Consider the following 26,635-nt stretch of genomic DNA (forward strand, 5'->3'; position numbering starts at 1 on the left):
GGGAAGTACCTGGAGGAAGAACTAAAAGGCTGGGAAAACGAAAGAGATGTGGATCAACAGTGGACCAATCTAAAAGGGGCAGTTATCAAAGCAACTAATCTATGTTAGAAAAGTAAAGAAAAGCAAAAGAAAAATGAAACCTATCTGGTTCTCAAAAGAGGTGGCTGACAAAATAAAGGCTAAAAGAACAGCGTTCAAGAAATATAAAAGATCCCAAAGGGAGGAGCACAAAGAAGAATATCTGGTAGAACTGAGGGAGACAAAGAAAGTAATCAAGACAGCAAAAAGTCAAGCGGAAGAAAGGATTGCCAAGGAGGTAAAGAGAGGTGACAAAACATTTTTTAAATACATCAGTGAAAAGAGAAAAGTTCAAAGTGGTATAGTGAACTTGAAAGGTGGAAAGGATCCATGTGTGGAGAGAGACGAAGAAATGGCAGAAATGTTAAACAAATACTTCAGTTCTGTGTTCACTAAAGAGGACCCTGGAGAAGGACCATCGCTAGTTAACAAGAAACTGGAGGGGAGTGGAGTAGATGTAACTCCAATTACAGTAGAGAATGTATGGGAAGAGCTGGGGAAACTGAAAGTGGCCTGATTGTTACGGCTATGGCTGCTGTGCAACTGCCTCACCACCAGGGGTCCCTCTAGAGCTGGCTCTCCTGAAGGGCCCAGTCCATCTCCCTTGTTCACTCTATGTTCAGGACTTCCCTTTATATCCCTGCCTGGCAGTTCCCTCAGTGCTTCGGCATCGAGCTTGCCTGGGCTCCCTGCTCTAGCCTTCCTTGCTTGCTGTGCGTGTGGTCTTGGACCTTGCGTTGCCTTGCGCTGTGTGTGGCCTTCGGGCCTTCTATCCTGCTTTACCTTGCCTTGCGCTGTGTGTGGCCTTCGGGTCTTCTATCTTGCCTTGCCTTGCTCTGTGTGTGGCCTTCAGTCCTTCTATCCTGCTTTGCCTTACCTTGTGCTGTGTGTGGCCTGCGGGCCTTCTATCCTGCTTTGCCTTGCCTTGCACTGTGTGTGGCCTTCGGGCCTTCTATCTTGCTTTGCTTTGCGCTGTGTGTGTGTGGCCTTCGGGCCTTCTATCTTGCCTTGCCTTGCTCTGTGTGTGGCCTTCAGGCCTTCTATCCTGCTTTGCCTTGCCTTGTGCTGTGTGTGGCCTGCAGGCCTTCTACCCTGCTTTGCCTTGCCTTGCGCTGTGTGTGGCCTTCGGGCCTTCTACTCTGCTTTGCCTTGCCTTACACTGTGTGTGGTCTTCGGGCCTTCTGCCCTGCCTTGCCTTGCTTACTGCGTGTGCAGTCCTCGGGCCCTCTGCCCAGCTGTGTGAGTTAGGCCTCCAGGCCCTCTGCTCTGCCGTGTGAGTGAGGCCTTCGGGTCTGCTGTCCTACTGTGTGCGTGTGGGGACTCCTGGTCCACTGCCCTGCTGTGTGTGTGGCCTTCGGGCTTTCTGCCTTGCGTGTGTGTGTGTGTGTGGCTTTCTGGCTCTCTGTCTTACTACTGGACTCTGACACTGTTGCTTGCCGCCTGCCTTGACCCAGCCTGGACCCTGACACTGTTGCTTGCCGCCTGCCTTGACCCAGCCTGGACCCGGACACTGTGGTCTGCCGCCTGCCTTGACCCAGCCTGGACCCTGACACTGTTGCCTGCCTTGACCCAGCCTGGATTTTGACACTGCTCCCAGCCATCCCTATCTCTCTCCACCTGGAGCCACCCTTCTGGGTGGTGTTCACAACACCAGAACACAGCCCGAGTGTAACACTGATGAAGTTCACCCCAGGATACTGAGGGAGCTCAGAGATGTGCTGGCGGGTCCCACTGTGTGACCTGTTCAATAGATCCCTAGAAACAGGAGTGGTGCCGAGTGATTGGAGGAGAGCTGTGGTGGTCCCGCTTCACAAGAGTGGGAATAGAGAAGAGGCTGGTAACTACAGACTGGTTAGCCTCACTTTGGTGGTGGGAAAAGTAATGGAGTCACTGTTGAAAGAGAGAATAGTGAACTATCTACAGTCGGGAGAATTGCTGGACCAGAGGCAGCATGGATTTACCAGGGGAAGATCCTGTCAGACAAATCTGATTGACTTTTTTGACTGGGTAACCAAGGAATTGGATCAAGGAAGAGCACTCGATGTCATCTACTTGGATTTCAGCAAAGCTTTTGATACGGTCCCACACAGGAGACTGGTGAATAAAATGAGAAGCTTAGGAGTGAGTGCCGAGGTGGTGGCCTGGATTGCAAACTGGTTGACAGACAGAAGACAATGTGTGATGGTAAATGGAACTCTCTCTGAAGAGAGAGCGGTTTTAAGCGGTGTACTGCAAGGATCGGTTTAGGGACTGGTCCTGTTCAATATCTTTGTGAGCAACATTGCAGATGGGATAGAAGGTAAGGTTTGCCTTTTGCCGATGACACTAAGATCTGCAACAGAGTGGACACGCCGGAAGGAGTGGAGAGAATGAGACGGGATTTAAGGAAGCGGGAAGAGTGGTCGAAGATATGGCAGCTGAGATTCAATGCCAAGAAGTGCAGAGTCATGCATATGGGGAGTGGAAATCCGAATGAACTGTATTCAATAGGGGGAGAAAGGCTGATGTGCACGGAGCAAGAGAGAGACCTTGGGGTGATAGTGTCTAATGATCTGAAGTCGGCGAAACAATGTGACAAGGCGATAGCTAAAGCCAGAAGAATTCTGGGCTGCATAGAGAGAGGAATATCGAGTAAGAAAAGGGAAGTGATTATCCCCTTGTACAGGTCCCTTGGTGAGGCCTCACCTGGAGTACTCTGTTCAGTTCTGGAGACCGTATCTCCAAAGAGACAGAGACAAGATGGAGGCGGTCCAGAGAAGGGCGACCAAAAAGGTGGAGGGTCTTCATCAAATGACTTATGAGGAGAGATTGAAGAATCTAAATATGTACACCCTGGAGGAAAGGAGGAGCAGAGGTGATATGATACAGACTTTCAGATACTTGAAAGGTTTTAATGATCCAAAGACAATGACAAACCTTTTTCGTCAGAAAAAAATCATCAGAACCAGGGGTCACGATTTGAAGCTCCAGGGAGGAAGACTCAGAACCAATGTCAGGAAGTATTTCTTCACGGAGAGGGTGGTGGGTGCCTGGAATGCCCTTCTGGAGGAAGTGGTGAAGACCACAACAGTGAAGAACTTCAATGGGGCATGGGATATACACTGTGGATCCATAAAGTCTAGAGGACGTGAATGAAGAGTGGGTGGCTCCATCTTCTTCCCTCAAACACACAGTCAGGTTCTCATTCTCACATGGATTTCTCTCTCTCTCTCTCTCACACACACACACACACACACAGGTTCTCACTGTCACATGCTCTCTCTCATACAATCATTCATACACACAGTCTCACTGGCACATGCTGTCTGACTCACACACACAGGCTCTCACTCCCACATGCTGTCTTGCTCAAGCACATGCTGTCTCTGCAAACATTCAGGTCCTCACTCTCACACACAATCTCTCAACTCATCTCATACACGCAAACACACACCCTCTACAGACCCTCAGCCTCTCTGTCATCTCTGGGCCTCCTCTTTTCGGGTCGCCGCAGGATGGGCTCTGCAGCAGCCCTGATCTTCTCGGGCCGCGGCGGCCCTGCTACTGGGCCTCTTCCTCTTCTCGGGCCGCTGAGATTTGGGATTCACGGCGGCCCGTAAGCATTGCTCCTCTTCTGCACGGGCTGATGCTCCTCCTCCTTCCTGCCCATGCGGCTCCAGCAACGTTTACTTCCGGGGCCACACAGGCAGGAAGGAGGAGCATCATCAGCGCGTTTAAACGTGATCTTTTTCTTCGGGCCGTGATGACGTGAGCCTCACCAGGGCCCTGCCCATCTGCCTGTCGCTGTGCTGCATGAGCCTCCCTGCACTCGGGGGCATGGGGGGGAGGGGTCCGGAGGGTGGGGGGATACTAAAAAACTAATTTTAAAGGGTCGGGCTGTGTTTTTGGGTTATCGGCTCGGCGCAGCCGATAAAAAAAAAAAATTCCCAATAGTCCACGAAACCCTGCGCGTGTCAGCAAAAACATTTCGGCGTGTCACTTCTGACACGCGTGTCATAGGTTAGCCATTACTGGTTTAGGGCCTGGTTTAATAGTTGTATTTCTTAGATAGGGTTGTTACTGTTTGAATGTGTTCCATAATGCAGGTGTAACTTTGTGTGGGTTAGTTTGTGTGCATTATTGCAAATCCTGAGAGTCTGTTAGGTGCTATATTTCTCTTTCCATTTCTCCAGGTTCTCACTGCATGCAGAGTGGTTTTTTTTTGTTTTCCATTCCAGTTTCTGTCTCCATATTTATAATTTGTGGTTTTTCTGTACTTGGTGAAGGGTGTGTGACCGAGATGAGGTATTTGACTAGCATGTAGGCATTTGTATCAATCTTATTTGTTGTGTTTTCTCAATAGGATAGGCATTAGTGGTAAATTACTGTCTTTTCATAAGGAAGGCTATTTTGCCTGGTAGTAAAAGGAGTTTGTTTTGCTTTTACTGAGATGTCATCAGAACCAGAATATCTTTTTTGTATGGCGAGTTATACAGGGTAATGCCCTAGATCTGCTCTACACTCATTGCTGGGAGTTGAGGGGATTTCCTGTGATGCAGAGTGCATGTTTACATTTAGCCCCGTGACGGTCACATGTTCAGTGTGTCACGCATGTGAGAACCATCTGTCAGGTGTGTCCCGGCCCAAAAAAGGTTGAGAACCACTGAGCTAGAATACGACTCCCTTACAGACTAAAGAATCAGCAAAATCTTAACAAAAAAAACAACTAGCATACTGATTGTTCAAGGAAGCTTCAGATGGTATCAGGATGGAAAGCTTGCGTTCTGAGACAAAAATAGGACCATGAAAGTGATAAAAGTACATCAGTTTTAAACATGATCATTAAAGGCTTGACAAAATTAATACGCTTTTAACGCCTTTTTAAAAGATTTCACACATGAGATCATGTGCAATTACAGGAAGCATGTTCCACAGGGTAGGGCCTGCAACTGAAAAGGCCCTTTCCTGGATAATGCCAAGATGCCCAAATTTGATAGAAGGGACTTTGTGCGGATTTTTATTAGTTGAGCTTACTCCTGGGGAATTCTGCACACAAAAATTAAAAATTCTGCAACAAAAAAATGAAAATTCTGCGCACGCATTTTTTACATTCTGCAAAATTCTGCACATTTATTTTTCAAAATAACACAATATTTTTTGCAAATTATTCTGCACTTCAGTGCAATGAGTGTCCCTGGCAACTTGGCTCATCTGCCAGCAGTGTCAATTGCTGCTGGCAGATGAGCCAAGCTGGCAGGGACTGCTGCAGTTGTTGCTAACCTCTCCACCTGAATCTGTCCCCCTTCCCTATTCCCCTCACTTCTCTCTCCCTCTTCTCCTCCTCTCTTTCCCCCTCTTCTCCTTTCCCCATTTTCTCTCTTTCCCCCTTCTTTCTCTCTTTCCCCTTCTCTCTTTCTCTTTCCCCCTTCCCTATCAGGGCCCAGGAGGAAGCTAAACCATGGTGCATGCTATAGGGAAAATTAACAACGCGTTGTGTTATTTCTCTTCTGCGCTGTCATCTTTACCATTAAAAATAGAGATTTCATGGATAAACAGATTTTTCACTGGGGACGATATGGGGGAGCCTTTACGCTGGGCTACTTTTGGAAAATTGTTTCTCAGGAGGAGGCTCAAACCGGCAGGGAGCCGTGCGACTGAAATGGGAGCGAGAGCTGCGCACCCCGCTGCTGGAGGCGGTGCGCTGCTGCCCAGACCTGCCCTGGGGCCGCGTGTACCTGAAGGAGCTCTTCGCTCTTAATCTGCTAAGGAACCGGTGCAGGGCTGGAGAGGAAATGGGTTTGGGGATCACTTGTAATTTTTCATTGCAGGTGACGTGCTGTGATGCGATGCCCCCGGCATGCTTCCGGTTTTTTTTATCCTTTTCCGGCGCGGGAGGAAATCACGAGGCAATGGCAATGGTGCGAGGAAGGGCAGAGAGGGAGGAAATCTGCGCAGCGGCGATTAAATCTGCGCGGCGGCGGTGAAATCTAAGAAATCTGCGATGTGAGGGAGGAAATCTGCACAAAAGAGGAATTCTGCGCAAATTCTGCATTCCGCAGTAGCGCAGAATTCCCCCGGGAGTAGTTGAACTTATTAATTACCACTTCAGAAACAATTACACAGTGAAAGTTAAAACTCCCTATCCTCATAAAAAAAAACCCCTTTGCACTGTTAACAGTAAAGCAAATGTTGCTTACCTGTAACAGGTATTCTCACAGGACAGCAGGATGTTAGTCCTCACATATGGGTGACATCACAGGATGGAGCCCAATCACGGAACACTTTTGTCAAAGTTTCCAGAACTTTGACTGGCCCCTATTGGGCATGCCCAGCATGGCACTAACCCTGCAGCCAGCAGGGGTCCCCTTTCAGTCTTGTTAAAACGCTACAGGTAGTGCCGAAAATAAAATAAGAAAAACGTTACAAACCCAACACCGCGGGGCGGCGGGTGGGTTTCGTGAGGACTAACATCTTGATGTCCTGTGAGAACACCTGTTACAGGTAAGCAACATTTGCTTTCTCACAGGACAAGCAGGATGGTAGTCCTCACATATGGGTGAGTACCGAGCTGAGGATGTCCGAGTATGCACCAAATGTAGTCAGGCATGCAAGGCACTAGTCCTGGGATGAAATTTGCCCGAGGGCATCCTGAACCCCACCGGGCAGGCGGAAGGGTGTTGGTACGTTGTAAATAGGTTGCGCAAGACAGACTGGCCGAAGATGGAATCTTGTCTTTCGTCTTTGTCTAAGCAATAATGGGCTGTAAAGGTATGGAGAGAACTCCAGGTAGCAGCCCTGCAGATGTTAGGAAGTGGCACTGATCGTAGGTGTGCTACTGAAGTCGCCATGGCCCTCACAGAGTGTGCTTTAACACGGTCTTGAAGTGGAATGCCTGCTTGCTGATAGCAAAAGGATATGCAGTCCGCTAACCAGGAGGAGAGAGTCTGCTTACCCACAGGCTGCCCCAATTTGATAGGATGGAAAGAGACAAATAATTGAGTGCTTTTCCTGTAGGCAGCTGTACGGTCTAGGTAGAACGCTAGAGCCCGTTTGCAGTCAAGAGTATGCAGAGCCTGCTCTCCTGGATTGGAATGGGTCCTGGGAAAAAAGGTAGGTAGTATAATGGATTGATTGAGATGAAACTCCGAAACTATCTTAGGTAAGATCTTAGGGTGCGTGCGAAGTACTGCCCGGTCCTGCAGAAGTTTAGTGTAAGGCGGGTAGGTAACTAGAGCCTGTAATTCACTAACTCTGCGAGCGGAAGTGATTGCCAAAAGGAAAATCACTTTCCATGTGAGATATCGAAGGTCACAGGATTGAAGAGGCTCGAATGGTGGTTTCATGAGCCGACCCAAAACAAGGTTGAGGTCCCAAGAAGGGGCCGGAGGACGCAGAAGCGGCTTGAGGTGAAGCAAGCCCTTCAAAAAACGTGTTACAAGGGGTGGTACTTATATAGGAACATCCCCAACACCTTTATGGAAGGCGGCCACCACACTGACATGCATTCTGATGGAGGAAGTTTTTAGACCCAACTCTGACAAATGCCAGAAATAGTCCAGAAACCTTGTGATTGGACAAGTAAAGGGGTCAAGGGATTGAGAAGAGCACCATGATGTAAACCTGTTCCATTTGTAAGAATATGATTTTCTCGTGGAAGGCTTCCGTGATGCAATCAGGACACAGGAAACTGGTTCAGAAAGGTTAAGAGGCTGAAGGATTAACCTTTCAACATCCATGCCGTCAGGGACAAGGCTTGAAGATTGGGGTGGCGGAGGCACCCGTTGTTTTGAGTGATTAGAAGGGGGTCCTTTCCCAAGGGAATGTGCCTGCGAATGGAGAGATCCTGAAGTATTGGAAACCACACTTGGCGTGGCCAGTGGGGTGCTATCAGGATCATGGTTCCCTTGTCCTGACGTAATTTCACGAGAGTCTTCGAAAGAAGTGGAAGTGGAGGGAATGCATATAGGAGACTGGTTGCCAAGACTCGCAGCCAACACTATCACTATCACTATCACTCGCAGCCAACACTCTCTCACTCGCAGCCAACACTATCAGCCAAGAGAACGGGTCTCTTGGCTGATAGTGTTGGCTGCGAGTGAGAGAGCAGAAGTGGTCTACTTTGCGATTTTGAGGTGACACAAATAGGTCTATTTGAGGATAACCCCATTGTTGGAAGATCGAGTTCGCTACTGAGGGGTTCAGAGACCACTCGTGCGGTTGAAAGGTGCGACTCAGCTTGTCTGCCAACACATTGTCCACTCCCGGCAAGTAGGTAGCCTTAAGGTACATCGAGTGGGAGAGGGCCTCCGCCCATATCCGCGCAGCTTCCTGACACAGAAAGTAGGAGCCCGTTCTTCCCTGTTTGTTGATATACCACATGGCCACCTGGCTGTCCATCTGGATCAGGATGACTTGATTGGAGAGACGATAATGAAATACCCTGAGAGCATATCTGATTGCTCGCAACTCCAGGAAATTTATTTGGTGTTTGGCTTCCTCTGGAGACCAAGATCCTTGTGTCTGCAGATCGGCCATGTGGGCTCCCCAGCCGAGATTGGAAGCATCGGTGGTGAGAGTTATTTGAGGGTCTGGAGCCTGGAAGGGCAAGCCCCGGAGGAGATTGACCTGATTTCTCCACCAGGGCGAGAGACTGACGGAGTGAGTTGGTTACATGGACAATGGTCGAAAGGTGCTGAATGGATTGAGTCCATTGTGACCTTAGAGTTCACTGCATGAGTCTCATGGCCAAACGGGCCATTGGGATGACCTGAACTGAGGACGCCATGTGTCCCAGCAGGATGAGAAAGCGGTGTGCAGTCGTGGAGTGCTGAGACTGCAGCTGGTGTGCAAGAGACATGAGAGTGAGAGCTCGCTGTTGAGGCAGAAAAGCCTTTGCCTGCAAGGTGTCCAAGTCTGCCCCAATGAACGATAAGGTTTGAGATGGGACTAAGTAGGATTTGTCGTAATTGACGAGAAATCCAAGTGAAATTAGAGTGTGTAAAGTAAGATGTAGGGATGACAGAGCAGCTTGCTGAGTGGGAGCCCTGATTAACCAATCATCTAGATAGGGGTAGACGTGAACACCTTGAGTCCTGAGGAAGGCTGCAACTACAACGAGGCATTTTGTGAAGACTCGTGGTGCAGACACAAGGCCAAATGGAAGCACTCGGTACTGACAGTGCATGGGGCCTACTAGAAACCTCAGGTATTTGCGATGAGATGGAATTATCGCGATATGAGTGTATGCATCCTGGAGGTCTAGAGAGCAGAGCCAGTCTCCTCTTTGTAGAAGAGGAAGAAGAGAGCCCAAGGTTACCATTTTGAATTTCTCTCGCTGAAGGTACTTGTTGAGGGCACGTAGATCCAGAATTGGACGAACGCCTCCCGATTTTTTGGGGATTAGAAAGTACCGGGAATAGAACCCTACGCCTTGTTGTGAGTATGGCACTGGTTATATTGCTCTGGACTGGAGGAGGAGGGTGACTTCCTGCTCCAGGAGTAGCGAGTGGTTGGATGTTCTCCACGTCGGTAGAGGTGGGAAGTCCGGTGGAATGGAGAGAAAGATCAGACGATAACCTTGAGCAATTATCTCTAGGACCCACTGGTCTGAGGTGATTGAGTGCCACCTGTTGTTGAAATGGCACAATCGACCTCCCACTGGTATGTGGGGCCATGGAAGCTGGCTGCTGCTCTCTATGCAGGAGTCAAAAACCAGAAGCAGGGCCCGGCTGAGGGGCTGCTTGCGGTTTCTGTTTCCGTGTCTGACGAGACTGGGCTTTTTGAAACGGTCTCGTAGAACGGGTTCTAGTTGGTGGCGGGTAGGACTTCTTCGGGCGGAAGAATGACTTCTTAGAGTCCTTCCGAAAGGGCTGTTTTGAAGAGTATTCAGAAGGCATGAGAGAGAGCTGTCTCAGGGTCTCATGATAGTCCTTTAGTTCCGCCACCGTCCGTTGAATCTGCTCGCCAAACAGATTGTCTCTTACACAGGGGAGGTCAGACAATCTGTCCTGAACTTCAGGGCGAAGGTCGGAAGACTTGAGCCAGGCCCATCATCTTGTCGAGATAGCAGCTGCAGATACCCTGGTAGCAGTGTCAAAGATATCGTAAGATGATATGATCTCATGCTTGCCTGCCTCAAAACACTTGTTTACTAGGGTTTGGAGTTGCTCTTGAAATTGCTGAGGCAGGGAGTCTGTTAAGTCTTGTATCTGCTTAAATAAGACCCTATTATATTGGGTCATATAGAGCTGATAAGAGACAATTCTGGAGATGAGCATTGATCCCTGGAAGACACGGCAACTAATGGCATCTAGAAATTTATGTTCCCTGCCTGGGGGAAAAGGAAGTGTGAGGTTTGGATCTCCTTGCTCTTTTCTGGGCAGACTCAACAACCACAGATTGGTGATCCAATTGAGGTTTGCGAAAGCCTGGAGCTGACTGAACGAGATAGGTGGTGTTAGCTTTCTTGTGGACTGGAGCAACAGAGCCAGGATGTTCCCAGTTCTTTTTGAGGAGATCCAGAAGAACCTGGTGGATAGGGATGGAGGTTATTTCCTTGGTAGCATCCAGGAATTATAACAGCTCCATCATTTGATGCCTGTCATCTTGTTCAGTCTGTAATTGGAAGGGAACCAATTCAGACATCTCCTTCAAAAAATTTATGAAGGAAAGGTCTTCTGGAGGAGAACGCTTTCTGCTTTCAGTAGGTGAAGGCAAATCATCGGTGTCTGGTGAAGAATCATCAGTCCAGGGGTCATAGGGATCAGCACCTGCTCCTCTAGGGACTAGAGGAGGACGGGGCGGTGGGATCCCTGAAGGTCCTGGTTGAGGCTCCGAAGGACTCGAAGGAATAACTGGAGGCATCGAAGGCACTTGTGCAGGCATCGATGGATGGCTCGGTGGTGCCGATAGATGCGTCGGCACCGATGGGTGGATCGGTGGCACCAACGGACGTATTGGCATCGATGGCTGAGGCATCGGCAGAACTCCCAATGGAGGGATGCGGAACGGTGTTTCTCCTCCCAATGACAAAGCATCGGAGCCATCGGTGACCCGGGGTCCATCGGTGGAAAAGCGGCCATAAGCTCTTCCATCCTCGATAGCAGTGATGCCAACGCTGCTGGAATCGGGTCAGTGGTCGGTTCCGCAATCGGTACCGGTGTCGGAGGAACTTGGAGTCAATGCATCGCCTTGCCGATGGCCTCCTGAATCATACGGTCCAGTTCTTCTCGGAGACCTGGAGCAAGCAGCCCCGGCTCCGGAACAGAAGAAGGAGGCAGAGGCATAGCCGGAGGGACCACCGTTAAAGGCGGAGTCGCGGCTCCCGATACCCTGTCGGGTGAGGGTTGCCTCCGTTACCCGGTCGCCGAAAAGGTCGGTGCCTTTTCTGGACAGGGCTTCTTCGACGGCGGCTCGGACGATGGCGAAGTCGATGATTTCGCTCCCTCGATGGTCCGAGACTTTTGATGCCGGTGGCGATGTTTATCTCTACGATCCCCTTGGTCCTGAGGGGGAGTAGAGGGTGTCAAAGGCCGAGAAGTTGTCGATGCCGGATGGTCACCGGCCGGAGGTCGATATTGGAGTGAAGTTGACTGTGCCGGTTCTGACAACGTCGATGCAATAGATGGCATCGGGGTTTGATCATGGAAGAGAAGTTCCATTTTCTCCATTCTAGCCTTGCGACCTTTTTGTGTCATAAAGGCACATTTGATGCAGGTTAGGACATTGTGCTCACATCCGAGACACATTACACAGACTTTGTGAGGGTCTGTGATGGACATGGTGCGATTACAGTCCGGGCATTGGCGGAACCCCAACGCCATGGCCATGAAAAAACTGAGCTGCGGTATGGTCGACGGCCGGTAGGCTGTGAGGGCCAAACTAGACAGTAATAGATGGAAAACGGGTAAAAAACTTACTGGAGTACCGTGGCTTGAAGAAGTTGAAGGAGGGACCCCTGTGGGGTAAATTAATTTTTAGTAATTCCGTGAGGAAAATTCCTGACAGAAATCTCTGCAGAGCTCCTTAAGCGCGTGGCTACTGCTGCACGGAAAAAAGAAGACTGAAGGGGGACCCCTGCTGGCTGCAGGGTTAGTGCCATGCTGGGCATGCCCAGTAGGGGCCAGTCAAAGTTCTGGAAACTTTGACAAAAGTGTTCCGTGATTGGGCTCCATCCTGTGATGTCACCCATATGTGAGGACTACCATCCTGCTTGTCCTGTGAGAAAGTGTCTACACTGTATATGTGATTTTACAAAAGGGAAAAAGAAATGAGAGGAAGCCATAGGGCTTAAATGACTGAGCAACGGGAACCACGGCCCACTGAGGGACCCTGCTGGCAGGAGGACTGCACTGTAGATGGTCCCTTACACTCTACATTTCAGTCCCTGGTGCAACTTTTGCTGCAACTGGACACATTTTAGGGATCATGAGAGATGGTGAGGAGGATGCAGCATCTCCTCTTCCCATGGTTACATCTTATTCTGTGCCTGGCAGCAGCTCCCTCAGTTACGCCCATGTTCTGGATGGCCTAGTGGTGGAGGAGGAAGTAGATTGAAGGAAGAGAAAAAGATAATCCTTGTGGGCAAAGAGATGGAGTCCTGGGGCGTGGTGGAGACAGAGGAAAGGGAGACAGGGGTGTCCTTAGGGGTGGAGGAGGACAGAGGGAAAGGCTGAAAATAGAAAGGGAGTCTGGGGACTCATGAGAAGAAAAAGGGAATGACAGAGAGCTGGGGATGGTGAGAAAGTCACAGGAGAGACATAAGTAAGAAAATGGTAAGATGCTGAGAGAGATGGAGAAGAGAGGTAGACAGACATGGCAAGGGAGAGAGACAGATGGAAAATCAGGAGAGATAGGAAAGGAGAACTAGCAAAACGATTCATGAGTCAGCTAAACAAAGCAAAGGGAATGGGAAGAACAATGTGATAAAAAAGACAGCAAAAGAAGAAAGCACAATCATTTTAAAATTAAAATTATAGATTGTAGCTTCTGAAAATGTAACTTTTTTATGGGTGCTTTAATCCTCTTTTGGCAATGGTCATTACATCATCATATCTCCAACGGAGACAAGGGGCAGGGCATTAATTCCTCATATTGTATTGCTTCTCAATCTCAGCCGAAACGTCAAGAAGAGACCATTCTCCGCTTTTGGCTCAGAGCTTAGCTTTATCTCTCCTTCACCATTTAGCAAAGGCCCAGAAATGCTAGGATTCAAACTCATGCTTTCTGGTACCATCATACAACCTGGTATATATATCTTGATATCTTTCCCCAACATTTTTCCAGGTCAGCAGCTCAGGGACAAGAAACAATCCTATGCAGGGGTGAGCTGGGAGCAGGATGAGAATAGAGTGAGAGAGGGTGGAGATTATGGGCAGAGAGCCAGAAAGAGAGAAATATAGAACTGGGGAGTTAAAGGAGAAAATAGATGAGGGAGTAAGACCAGAAGGATGGCCCATGTGGAAAGAAGAGGAACTAACTGACCCAGTCCAATTTCTGTGTTTGGAAGAAACCAGTGCCCTGAAATCTCACTGGGAAGGAGAGATGTACAGCTCCAGGAACGGATGCAAAAAGCAGTTAGGGGCAGGGTAGGATACAAAGAGGAGATCATATAAGAAACTATCAAAGTAAGAACTTGTCCCAGGCTTTGAAATCTTATACTGTGGCACTAGTGGCAATGGTACAGCATCCCGAGGGCCTGCACCTCCTGCAGGAAAGGCAGCCGGCCATACTATGGGGGTGGGCAAGGTACAAAAACGCATTGATTAGACTTGCCCTTGTCCATATCTAATGTGTCCCCCATTTACCCCTCTATTTCTGTGTAAAGATACCACTGCTTGAAGGTCATCTATTTAAGCAATAAACAGGTCCAACTATGCTCAACTTCTGCGAGATTAGGGATTGCAGCCCAAGATGGTATAGCTACAGGCTGGTAAACTACCGTATACCAAATGAACACTGAATCCAACCTTTTATTATGATGCACATTTCAGCCTGGTTGAGGCAGTCAATTTATAAGTCCAAAGTTCATACATTGTTTTTTTTTTCCCCGAATTCTTCTTTCAAGATAATGATCACAAATAGTTTGCTGGATAACAACTCACATATGTGCATATGGGGAAAGAAACACTATATACTTTTCCATTGTGTCACAAAAATAAAATTTTATTTCAAATGGAAACTACACTGTCATGCTAAGAATACACTCAACATCCCTGTGCATTTGTATACCCAACTACAATTATTACTGCAAATGGATGAAACATACTACACAAAACCAAATTACTACTGTGAAAGAGCCTTGTGTGTGTGTGTGTGAGGTACATATGGTTTCCAAGACTTTCAGAATTAAAACTGGAAATTGATCCAACAGGCATCCATAACATTTATCTCTGTGCTTGCTAGTTAAACTATCAGCATAACTCCCCAAAGACATCAGCTTAGCTTAGCAATGCAGTTATGTTGATAACAGTCTATTCATATGGCAACAAAACAAATAATTTCACAAGAATACCTAGACATTACAGAAAGGATTATTGGTTTTACACCCTGACTTACATTTTAAAAATGTTTGCTGGTGAGTTCAGCACATCAGGAATTAATTAGCACTGTAACACACTGCTGGGCTTCCCTACGCAAATTTCCACTAACTCAGTCACTATTGGTAATATATGAAGTGTGACCTACATGCAAAATGATTTAGATCTTTCAAAACTAAGATACTGTTCACACTTGTGTTATTCCATGCTCCTCTGCAAACCTAGAAATGCATTTATTTAAAAGTATTTCTAGCTCCTGCTATCTATAAACCTAGATGGGCTTTGAGATCAAACATACATAAAAACACAGAACAAAGTAAAGCAATACATCATGAAAAAATTAATTGTTTAATATGAGTAAGATTGCTAATACAGTGCTGATTGCTTACTATTTGTAATGGTTCTACAGTTTTAGGTTTCTGTTTCTTCATTAAGCTATTTTGAATGATTTAGGGATCTATGTACTAACTAGCATTAAAACTGGTATGGCAGTGGGAGTTACCTGATGGCATCACATCGGACTTTAACACCCAGTGTAAGTAGTAATGATGTGCAGTTCATGGTCTACATTTACCATGACTATGCTGAAGTCGGCACAGTTATGGTAATGAAGGCCCTGACCTGCAACTCAGGTTTCCTAATGCTAACCAGTCCAAAATGATAGGGCCAGTAACTGTAGGGATGACTGGACCTTACTGCCAGGAACTTCCCAGACCATGATCCCCTGAAACCATGGACACTCTCAACATGATCGGGACTCTGGGCCACAATACTCACCCCTTGACCTTTTTAACCAGATTCAGGCCTTTTGGCCCATGACTCAACATCCCCTGCAAAATACAGTTAGCTCAGAGTATTTCTGGTGTCATTTTGTTTTTGGTGTCATGATAGGTAAGAGAGAACATAAGAACATGCCATACTGGGTCAGACCAAGGGTCCATCAAGCCCAGCATCCTGTTTCCAACAGTGGCCAATCCAGGCCATAAGAACCTGGCAAGTACCCAAAAACTAAGTCTATTCCATGTTACCATTGCTAATGACAGTGGCTATTCTCTAGGTGATCTTAATAGCAGGTAATGGACTTCTCCTCCAAGAACTTATCCAATCCTTTTTTAAACATAGCTATACTAACTGCACTAACCACATCCTCTGGCAACAAATTCCAGAGTTTAATTGTGCGTTGAGTAAAAAAGAACTTTCTCCGATTAGTTTTAAATGTGCCACATGCTAACTTCATGGAGTGCCCCCTAATCTTTCTATTATCTGAAAGAGTAAACAACCGATTCACATCTACCCGTTCTAGACCTCTCATGATTTTAAACACCTCTATCATATCCCCCTTCAGCCGTCTCTTCTCCAAGCTGAAAAGTCCTAACCTCTTTAGTCTTTCCTCATAGGGGAGCTGTTCCATTCCCCTTATCGGCTTCCTTCTAGTGGAGAAGATTTTCCCAAGGACTGGCTAGCTTGATAAGTGGAATCTGAGGAATTTTTAAGAAGAGTGGGTTGTGGGCCATGAAAACGCATGTGACTTTCATGAGGGGTGGGGATGGCAGTTCAGAGTACCCACTGCAAATGCACCATAACAGGAATATGGGAGGGCAGGGTAAGGATTTGTCTTTGATCTCTTATTTCTCTCTGTACTTGTTCTCTGGAAACCTTATCTATTACTTTGATTTTACCTATCACTATTTACAGTATCTGCTATACAAATCTATGCCAACCTCAAATATTATTCTGCTATCCAACCTCTGGTTTAGTGACTACTAGACCCTTCTGAATGGTGTGCCTTCCTTCCAGTTCCTGCAGCCCAATCTTTGATCACCATCCCATCACCTCTTCTACCACATCAATTCAAAAGTCCAACTCTTCCCTTGTGTCTCTCCTGCCCACACCCTCGCCCATTCTCTCATCTTCCTTTGCTCTCATTTGCTGCAACCTTCCTCACTGGCCTCTCCTTCTTCCACTTTTCTTATTTTCAGACAGTGTACAACAATGCGACCAGTATTATCTTTTAATCTTGATGTTTTAACTCCTGTTTTGAATCACTCCACAGAGGCTCCATCTCTTTTTGAGGGCAATTTTATAACAGCTGACTTGGGGGCTGAAGTCCGCATGTAGAACGTGAAGACTTATGTGCCTAAGAACGTTTTGAAAATTAGCAGGTCCGCACTTATCTCTGCGTAACATACGTGCACACAGGTTTTGTCTACTTGGGAGCAGGTGTAAAATGTGTACGCATGCATTTATGTGAATACTTTCAAAATCGAAAGTATGCGCATAAATGGTTTCCCCGCCCTGGGAATGCCTATTTCAAGTGCATACAAAAGTACACACAAAATCACTTTTGTGTGCACTTTCATGCATATGACCCACAGGGTAATTTCCCAAAAGCTGGTTTACATGCATATGTGCTTTTGAAAATTACCTCCATTGTGTTAACTTCAGATTCCTTTCACTTTCATTCATAGCCCTGCATGCAACTGCCCCATCTTCCATCTCACTTTCACCTCTCCTTAACCAAGGCTCTGCTCAGAATTCACTCTTCTCTCCCTAACTTTGTTTTAGAAATATTCCTGTACCTATTTGCCTTTCCATTTATTGTTCTTTAGCTTTGAAATTCATTCCCCTTCTCCAAGTTCCCTCTATCCTCAAATCCCATTTCTAAATCTACTTCTGTGTAATCAACATATTGAACATACAGTACCAGCGGCTTAATCTGTGGTATGCAACAGATTGTCCCTACACTTAACATATCAGATCCACTAATTTCAAAGGTTAACTGTGACAAACGTTTTGAACTTCAAGGTACTATATGAAAGTGGAATATATAAAAGGAAAATGTTTCAAAGACTCTCCAGAGTCTGACACCTCCTTAGCACTGTAACCCTCGCTGTCCATTGGAACAGAAGCCAGCTCCAAGAAGGGACCTGAGATCTCACTCAGGTTCAGCCATTCGGCTAATTTTGCATTCAAACATTGTTAACTAAATCATAAAATTCAGGAGAACTTCTGATAGAAAACAATTCCGTGTAGACAGCAAAGCATAAAAGAGACCTACCTGAAGAGTCTATGCAATCTTTTACACTGGAAGCAGTAAATCGGTGGCCAAGAATATCATCAAATCGTTCCAAAAAGTTTACAGATCCAAGCGGAGACTCAATAGGAACTTTATCTGAAGTAGAAATTTTCAATGAACACATTAACAGCAATGGAAGACATAATACATGCTGTGTGTGTGTGTAGCAATAGGACATAAGCCAAGAAGCAATACTCACTCTGGCACAATAAAATAATAAAAAAATAATGTAAACAGTGTTACTATGATGTTAAGTTGCTTCCTGGCAATTCCCCTGAATCATGGGAATAGCCATGTTAATAAATGAACCACAGCGTTCCCTTGTTGACAAAATTGTGTTCAGTTATCCAGACCTATTGGAAAGAGTTTCTCTCTTGCATATGTGAGAGTACAAGTGTTGCTCTCCAACCAGATCTGTTGGCCATTTTATTAGGATTCCTACTGCCCGTGAAATGCATCCTTGGGAAAAGGGTCTCCTTCATATCTCACCTGCTCATATCGATGAGCGGAACAGTGACTAAATGCGGAAGCTCCTACTCGAAGCCATCAAGGGCATCAGAGCTTCTTTTGGTTTGGTATATAGTTTCCACGGAGAAAATCACTCATTTGAATTAATCAATGCACTATATACAAAGCACTAAATATGAGGCAACATGTGTGCTATGTATTTTAGCTTCTTGAGCAGGAGCTCAATTTAACATGCATTATTTTTGCATTACATTTAGCTCCTGTCAGGGGCTGTAGTTAATTACTACATCAAATGTGGGCTAACAGTTTAGTAATGAGGAGAGGCCTTGTTCTTGGCCTTCTCCCTCATCAACTTCTGAGTCTCTCTGATACACCCCCCACAAATATATCTTCCCACAAAAATAGGAAGCCCCTGATCTGCAGGACTCCACCCCCAAAACAGGAATAATCCTGATAGGTGGTGCCAGATCATCACTGGACAGCAAGCTAATAAAGGCCTGCCCTCCTGACTGGCTCAGCATGAAGAACCTTTTCCAAAGCGGGGAGCTTGCAGGACTTGGATGCTAGAGATTAGGGCCTTGCTATTTTGGGTTTTTCTGTTGCAGGGGAAAGGGAGGCAGGGGAAGTTAGAACAGTGAAATGGTGTTCTCTTAGAATAACTGGCCCTTTAGGCAGATCAGCACAGGGAAATTCCAGGGGGCAAATGTACTAAAGAGCCACAAACGGGTATGGTTTTCAGGAAATCCAAAATAAACATTCATGAGATAGATTTGCTTGTATCGTCTCCACTGTACGCAAATATCTCTCATGCGTATTTGTTATGGATATCCTGAAAACTAGGCCTGTTTGTGGCTCTTGAGGACCAAAGCTGGCCACCCCTGTACTAATGCTTGCACTATGCTTACTATACATATCATTACTTTTGTAGATTTGTAGTAAAGTTGATTATTAACACATGCTAAAAATGTTTGTTAATTTAGGACTCAGGGCTCTGTAACAGCATGACTTCCATCTTTCATAGTGACAGAATAAATGGGAAAAGCCATGGAAATTAGACTTTAAGGGATTCTTTTATATTTTCTTGGCTGTACAACCAGGGGATAATTTTCAAAAGGATTTACACGTAGCAATTTTCAAAAACTTTCACGTGGGTAAAGTGCACTTGCACGTGAAAATCCTATGGAGAATTCAATGGCATATATTGTAGCAGTTCTCAAAAACCCACTTGCATGGATAAAGTACACGTGTAAAACCATTTTTAAGCGTATAAATGCTTTTGAAGATCAGGCCCTTAATGTAAGAAGCCTTTTGCAAATTTGTATGAACATGCTGCCTTTTCTGCTTGTGTGTAAAACATGCAAAGATCATTAAAGCCTCAGAGAAAAATAACACAGCAATTGTAAATTACACTTTTTCTTATTGTGCACCGATGATTCGAAACTCGTTTTCAAGTTGAGATCCAGTAATCAAGTAGTTTCTTAACCTTTCAGAAACAAACAAAAACTTGGATATCTGAGTATTTTAGCTAGGTCAGTTTATGGATTAGGAACCTGTTCAGGGTAGTTGTGGTTTAACAATTATTAAGAACATAAGAAATTGCCATGCTGGGTCAGACCAAGGGTCCATCCTGTTTCCAACAGTGGCCAATCCAGGCCATAAGAACCTGGCAGTTACCCAAACACTAAGAAGATCCCATGCTACTGATGCAATTAATAGCAGTGGCTATTCCCTAAGTTAACTTGATTAAACCGTTAATGGACTTCTCCTCCAAGAACTTGATTAAGCCGTTAATGGACTTCTCCTCCAAGAACTTATCCAAGACATTTTTGAACCCAGCTACACTAACTGCACTAACCACATCCTGTGGCAACAAATTCCAGAGCTTTATTGTGCGTTGAGTGAAAAAGAAATTTCTCCGATTAGTCTTAAATGTGCTACTTGCTAACTTCATGGAATGCCCCCTAGTCCTTCTATAATTCGAAAGTGTAAATAACCAAGTCACATCTACTCGTTCAAAACCTCTCATGATCTTAAAGAGCTCTATCATATCCCCCCTCAGCCGTCTCTTCTCCAAGCTGAACAGCCCTAACCTCTTCAGCCTTTCCTCACAGAGCTGTTCCATCCCCTTTATCATTTTGGTTGCCCTTCTCTGTACCTTCTCCATCACAACTATAATCTTTTTTTTTGAGATGTGGCGACCAGAATTGTACACAGTATTCAAGGTGCGGTTTCACCATGGAGCGATATAGAGGCATTATGACATTTTCCGTTCTATTAACCATTCCCTTCCTAATAATTCCTAACATTCTGTTTGCTTTTTTGACTGCTGCAGCATACTGAGCCGACGATTTTAAAGTATTATCCACTTTGATGCCTAGATCTTTTTCCTGGGTGGTAGCTCCTAATATGGAACCTAACATCGTGTAACTACAGCATGGGTTATTTTTCCCTATATGTAATACCTTGCACTTGTCCACATTAAATTTCATCTGCCATTTGGATGCCCAATCTTCCAGTCTTGCAAGGTCCTCCTGTAATGTATCACAGTCTGCTTGTGATTTAACTACTCTGAATAATTTTTTTCATCCGCAAATTTGATAACCTCACTCGTCGTATTCCTTTCCAGATCATTTATATATATATATATATATATATATATATATATATATATATATATATATTGAAAAGCACCAGTCCAAGTACAGATCCCTGAGGCACTCCACTGTTTTCCACTGAGAAAATTGACCATTTAATCCTACTCTCTGTTTCCTGTGTTTTAACCAGTTTGTAATCCATGAAAGGACATCACCTCCTATCCCATGCCTTTTCAGTTTTCATAGAAGTCTCTCATGAGGGACTTTGTCAATCGCCTTCTGAAAATCCAAATACACTACATCTACTGGTTCACCTTTATCCACATGTTTATTAACCCCTTCAAAAATATGAAGCAGATTTGTTAGGCAAGACTTCCCTTGGGTAAATCCATGTTGCCTGTGTCCTATTAAACCATGTCTTTCTATATGCTCTACGATTTTGATCTTGAGAATGGTTTCCACTATTTTTCCCGGCACTGAAGTCAGGCTCACTGGTCTATAATTACCTGGATCGCCCCTGGAGCCTTTTTTAAATATTGGGGTTACATTGGCCACCCTCCAGTCTTCAGGTACAATGGATGATTTTAATGATAGGTTACAAATTTTAACTAATAGATCAGAAATTTCATTTTTTAATTCCTTCAGTACCCTAGGATTCATACCATCTGGTCCAGGTGATTGCTACTCTTTATTTTGTCAATCTGGCCTACTACATATTCCAGGTTCACAGTGATTTCGTTCAGTTCATCTGACTCATCACCCCTGAAAGCCATCTCTGGAACTGGTATCTCCCCAACATCCTCATTAGTAAACACAGAAGCAAATAATTCATTTATTCTTTCTGCAATGGCCTTATCTTCCCTAAGAGCCCCTTTAACCCCTCGGTCATCTAATGGTCCAACCGACTCCCTCACAGGTTTCTTGCTTTTGATATATTTAAAAAAGTATTTATTATGAGTTTTTGCCTCTATGGCCAACTTCATTTCAAATTCTCTCTTTGCCTGTCTTATCAATGTTTTACACTTAACTTGACAATGATTATGTTTTATCCTATTTTCTTCTTCCAATTTTTGAAGGATGTTTTTTTGGCTAAAATAGCCTGTTTCACCTCATCTTTTAACTATGTCGGTAATTGTTTTGCCTTCCTTCCACCTTTCTTAATGCGTGGAATACATATGGACTGCGCCTCTAGGATTGTCTTTTTAAACAATGTCCAAGCCTGTTTAACACTTTTAATCTTTGCAGCTGCACCGTTCAGTGTTATTTTACTTTTAATTCTATTTTCTGTATGGAATATGCATGTATAGATTCGTATTAGCTATTTACTATTATTATTTTATCAGTGTTATTTTAACAATGTTACTGATGATTTATATGCTTCTTCCAAGAGTTAAAAGAAATTGCAGGCAGCTGTTAAAAATTATTCAATACTTAGCAGACAAAGGGCAAGTACCACTGGGGGGAGTACCACTGGTTGTCATGTGCACTTTTGAAATATTGCAGAAAATACAGATGGCAGAGCTTTCTGTTACCATGGTAAAACACATACGTTTTGAACTAGAAAACACACAGCATTAACATTTGCACCTGGCATTGAACAAAAAGCACTGTTTATCTCCTGGGAATATAACTATCTAGAAAGGCCTATTATTTAGATTCCACAGCACAGTGTGATTTTATTAGAATTTCAGTTAACATTCTGTATATCTGATAAGACAGTATGTGTTTCTTCTGTCACTAATTTTGATCTTCATTTCATAGGGAGGGTGATTTTCAAAATCTATTTACCAGAGTAAGTACTGATTTACCCAGCTAAAGGGGCCGTCAGAAAATTGACCACCCTTACCGTAGTGAAAGGTATGTGGGGATTCCAAACAATGTACACTTTTAGCTACACTCTGAGGCGATTCCAGGGATGTGTTTAGGTTAGGGGAGGAAACTAATACATGTACATTGTATTTTCCAATCTGTGTGTCGCATTTTTCATGGAAGCTGGTGCAAAGGCTGCGGGTACAAAGTATCCTTGAACTATGCAGCAAATTGTCACGGTTCAGTGGGCTGGAGTCAAGGAGCACACTTGCAGAAGCGGCACAAGGCTTCAGGACGGTACTGAAGTAGTCTTCTGCCTAACCAGCTCCCTCTCCCCGCAGGTCGAGCCCTTGGGTTCTGGGGGCCGGTAGGACTTGCCTTCTTGTGAACATCATGACTGGTGCTGGCTTCAAACACAGGCTGGGAGCTGGATTGGTAATGAGGGAAGACAGGAGCTGGATATAGACAAGGCTGGAAGCAAGACTAGTACTGAGGGCAGCAAAAGCGGTATACAGGCAGGGCTGGTACTGAGGGCAGGCAGGAGATGGATATAGGCAGGGCTGGAACCCGGTACAGGCTGAAAGCTGGAACATGGTACAGGATGGGACCACCAGAGGAAAAGGCAAGGCCTAGAAAGGCATAGAAGGGACTGAGCTGGGCAGGGGGCAAGACAAGGCAGAACAACGACAAGACTAGACAAGGACTAGACAGAACAGGCAACAATAAACAGGAAAGCTCAACAGGGCACAAGGCTGGCTAGGCAAACCTAGAAGGCCTGAAGTCATAAGGCTGGACAGGAAAGCCCAAGAAGGTACTGAGCATGGCAGGTGGACCTGGAATGCTACAGAGCAAAGTCAGTTCTGGAAAGGTACAGAGCAAGGCCAGAAGGCCTGGAAAGACAAAGAGCAAGGCAGGAGGCCAAAGTAGGCCGCAAGACAAGGCAGAAGGCCTGGCAGGCCACAAGGCAAGGCAGAAGGCCTGGATAGGCCACATAGCAAGGCCGAAGGATGGGGGTAGGCCACGTACCAAGGCAGTAAAGCAAAACATGGATGACAAGGTCAAGGAGCCAAGGTGACTCAATGAAGAGGCAGCGAGGGACTGGACAGGCTGGGTTAGTAGGGCTGGAACTGAGGTGTCATGTGATCAGAGAGGAGTTAACTTACATAGCTGTAAGCAAAGCTTGCTGAGGACTCTTGGTGGAGGGGAGGCTGTGCAGCAGGCGGAACCATGACACAAAATGGCCAGTTTAAAAATTGCCTCATAAATTAATTATATTGATTTAATACAGCTCAAAATTGTCAATATTTTAATTACTGTCCATATCCCATACTTTCCTATAATATGAAACTACTTTGCGTTATTTCATTCTTTCTAAACCAGAAACAGTTGCTCAGACAATCAAGTCAAGATATCATATATCACTTTTCTCTTCTTTTCATTTTTTTCTCTCTTACATTCATTTATGCTGCTCTTCTGCTATGGATTTGAAAAATGATTTAGGAAATCCAGTCTAATTTCTCTTGGATGGAAGGCTATGCTGATAATCTGGAGTCTGGCTCAAAGGTCTAGGTAAATTTTTAAATAATTTATTTATTGTACAACAATTTTGGTTGACTTTTGTCTAGCCAAAGATTAGGAGCTGTATCATTAATGACTGTTAACTTCTATAATTAGTAAGATTGAAAGGAATTTGAGAAAGCAAACCGGGTGTTCAGACATCAACAGGATGTAAATTCTCACAGAACTCACCTGCCTTTCCTTTAAAGTGGTACTTATTTGTTATTAGCTTTAATAAGAACTGAAGGGGGTTCTGCACAATATCCATGACACAAGATGGTATGCACATGCATTAGGGCAAGTTCTTTTGTGGGGTAGAAGGAGGGGGCAATCTTCCATTTCAGCCAAGGTGGAATCGGAGAAGGCTGGTCTTTCGGCCTGCCATTTTATTTTTATTTTGGGTGCTTGGGGGGCCAACCAGCCTGAATATCAACTCTCAGGGGAGAGGAGTATGGCCGCCTGTCCAAAGCCTAACTATTCTGGAAGGGAGGGCCGTCTTAAGAACACCAGTTCCGAAAAATGTGCCCTCCTTACCCCGAACCTGCAATGGTAGTGTTTGACAAGAGTTCAAAGAGGACCAGGTAGTCACTTTACAAATGTCCTCTTGTGCAACAGCCACAGTTTCAGCCCAGGAAGAGGATTAAGCCCAGGTAGAATGAGCTCATAGAAAGCAGAGTTGCTTACCTGTAATAGGTGTTTTCCAAGGACAGCAGGCTGTTAGTTCTCACACACATAGGTGACATCATCAGATGCATCCCAACACGGAAAACTTCTGTCAGTTTCCAAAACTTTGACTTGGCATATTGAGCATACCCAGCATGCCCTATACCATGTGTTCACACGAGGTCCTTCTTCAGTCTTGTAACATAGAATTTATGATTAAAAATAAAAAAAATAGGAGAAACCCAAATCCACAGGGCGGCGAGTGGGTTTCATGAGGATTAACATCCTGCTGTCCTTGGAGAACACCAGTTACAGGTAGGCAATTCTGCTTTCGCCAAGGACAAGCAGAATGGTAGTCCTCACACATGGGTGAATCCCTACTACAGGCTGCTCCCCAACACAAAAGAGGACCAATGGGCACAACAGCAACAGTTCTATTGGTAACAGATGGGGAAACAACCTGAACCCAAACAATGGGCCCTAGGCAGAGAGAGTTGGGTTCTACACCTCAAAAACATTTCAAAGGATAGACTGGCTGAATGTACTGTCATGTTGGCCATCCTTATCCAGACAATACTGAGATGCGAATGTGTGGAGAGAACTCCATGTCACAGCCTTGAAGATTTTCTCCACAGGAACTGCTCGCAAGTGGGCCACTGATGTTGTCATGGCTCTGATAGAATAAGCCTTGCCATGACCTTCAAATGCAATCCCACCTGGGCATAACAGAAGGAGATGCAATCTGCTAGCCAATTGGATAGTGTCTTTTTGGCAACAGCAACTCCCAACCTATTACTATCATAAGAAATAAAAAGTTGGGTGGAGTGACTATTGACTTCTGTCCACTCCAGATAGAAGGCTAAGGCTTGCTTGCAGTCCAAACTGTGCAATGCTCATTCACTTGTGTGTAAATGGGCTTAGTTGGCAGGACGATAGACTCGTTAAGATGGAATTCCATCACCACCTTAGGCAGGAACTTAGGGTGTGTGTGCAAGACCACCCTGTCATGATAAAATTTAGCATAAGGTGGATAAATCACTAAGGCTTGGAGCTCACTGTCCCTATGCTAAAGTGACCGCCACCAAAAATATGACCTTCCAAGGCAGGTACTTCAAGATTACAGGTGTGCTCAAAAGCAGCTTTCATCAGCTGAACTAGTACCAAGTTAAGGTCCCAAGACACAGCAGGAGGCCTTAGAGGAGGTTTCAGCTGAAGAAGGCCACACATAAAATGTACAATTATAGGTTGTACAGAGATGAGCGTACAATCTACACCATGGTGGTATGCACTAGGGATGTGCAGACAAAAAGTTTTCGTTGCATTTGTGATACGTTGTCGTTGAGGGTCGATTCCGTTGAATATGGAAGTATGGAGAAATCCATAAGTTGTAGATCTGTCCATATGTTTCTCGGTTCCCTAAATAAAAATGTAAACCCCCCACCCTCCTTAATCCCCCCCCCCAAGACTTACCAAAACTCCCTGGTGGTCCAGCGGGGAGTCAGGAAGCCATCCCTGCACTCGTTTGCGATTTCCTCACGGTGCCGATAGCCTGTGTCACAGGGGCTGCCGATGCCATTGGTCAGCCCCTGTCACATGGTCACCGGCGCCATCTTGTGCTCCTACCACGTGACAGGTAGGTCATGTGGCAGGAGGTCACTCCGGGACCCCCGTTGGACCCAACCGGAACTTTTGGCTAGCTTGGGGGGGTCAGGAGGCCCCCCCAAGCTGGCCAAAAGTTCCGGTTGGGTCCAACGGGGGTCCCGGAGCGGAGGAGCACGTGATGCCGACGTCACGCCGGCGTGACGTCAGCGTCACATGCTCCTCCGCTCCGGCATCACGTGCTCTTCCGCTCCAGGACCCCCGTTGGACCCAAC

At 45.6% G+C, this 26,635-nt stretch overlaps 1 protein-coding gene across 2 annotated transcripts in view; it reads right to left on the reverse strand.

Moving 5' to 3' along the window:
• The window catches only part of ACOX3 (acyl-CoA oxidase 3, pristanoyl), a 255,408-nt gene that overhangs the window by 81,374 nt on the left and 147,399 nt on the right, over positions 1–26,635 (reverse strand). For both annotated transcript variants that reach the window (XM_029591761.1, XM_029591769.1), the window contains exon 13: positions 17,653–17,766. In XM_029591761.1, the coding sequence (XP_029447621.1) occupies positions 17,653–17,766 (114 nt within the window). The remainder of the gene's footprint in view (positions 1–17,652; positions 17,767–26,635) is intronic.

The sequence above is a fragment of the Rhinatrema bivittatum genome, chromosome 1 (genome assembly GCF_901001135.1).
Source record: "Rhinatrema bivittatum chromosome 1, aRhiBiv1.1, whole genome shotgun sequence".
Classification (NCBI taxonomy): Eukaryota; Metazoa; Chordata; class Amphibia; order Gymnophiona; family Rhinatrematidae; genus Rhinatrema; species Rhinatrema bivittatum.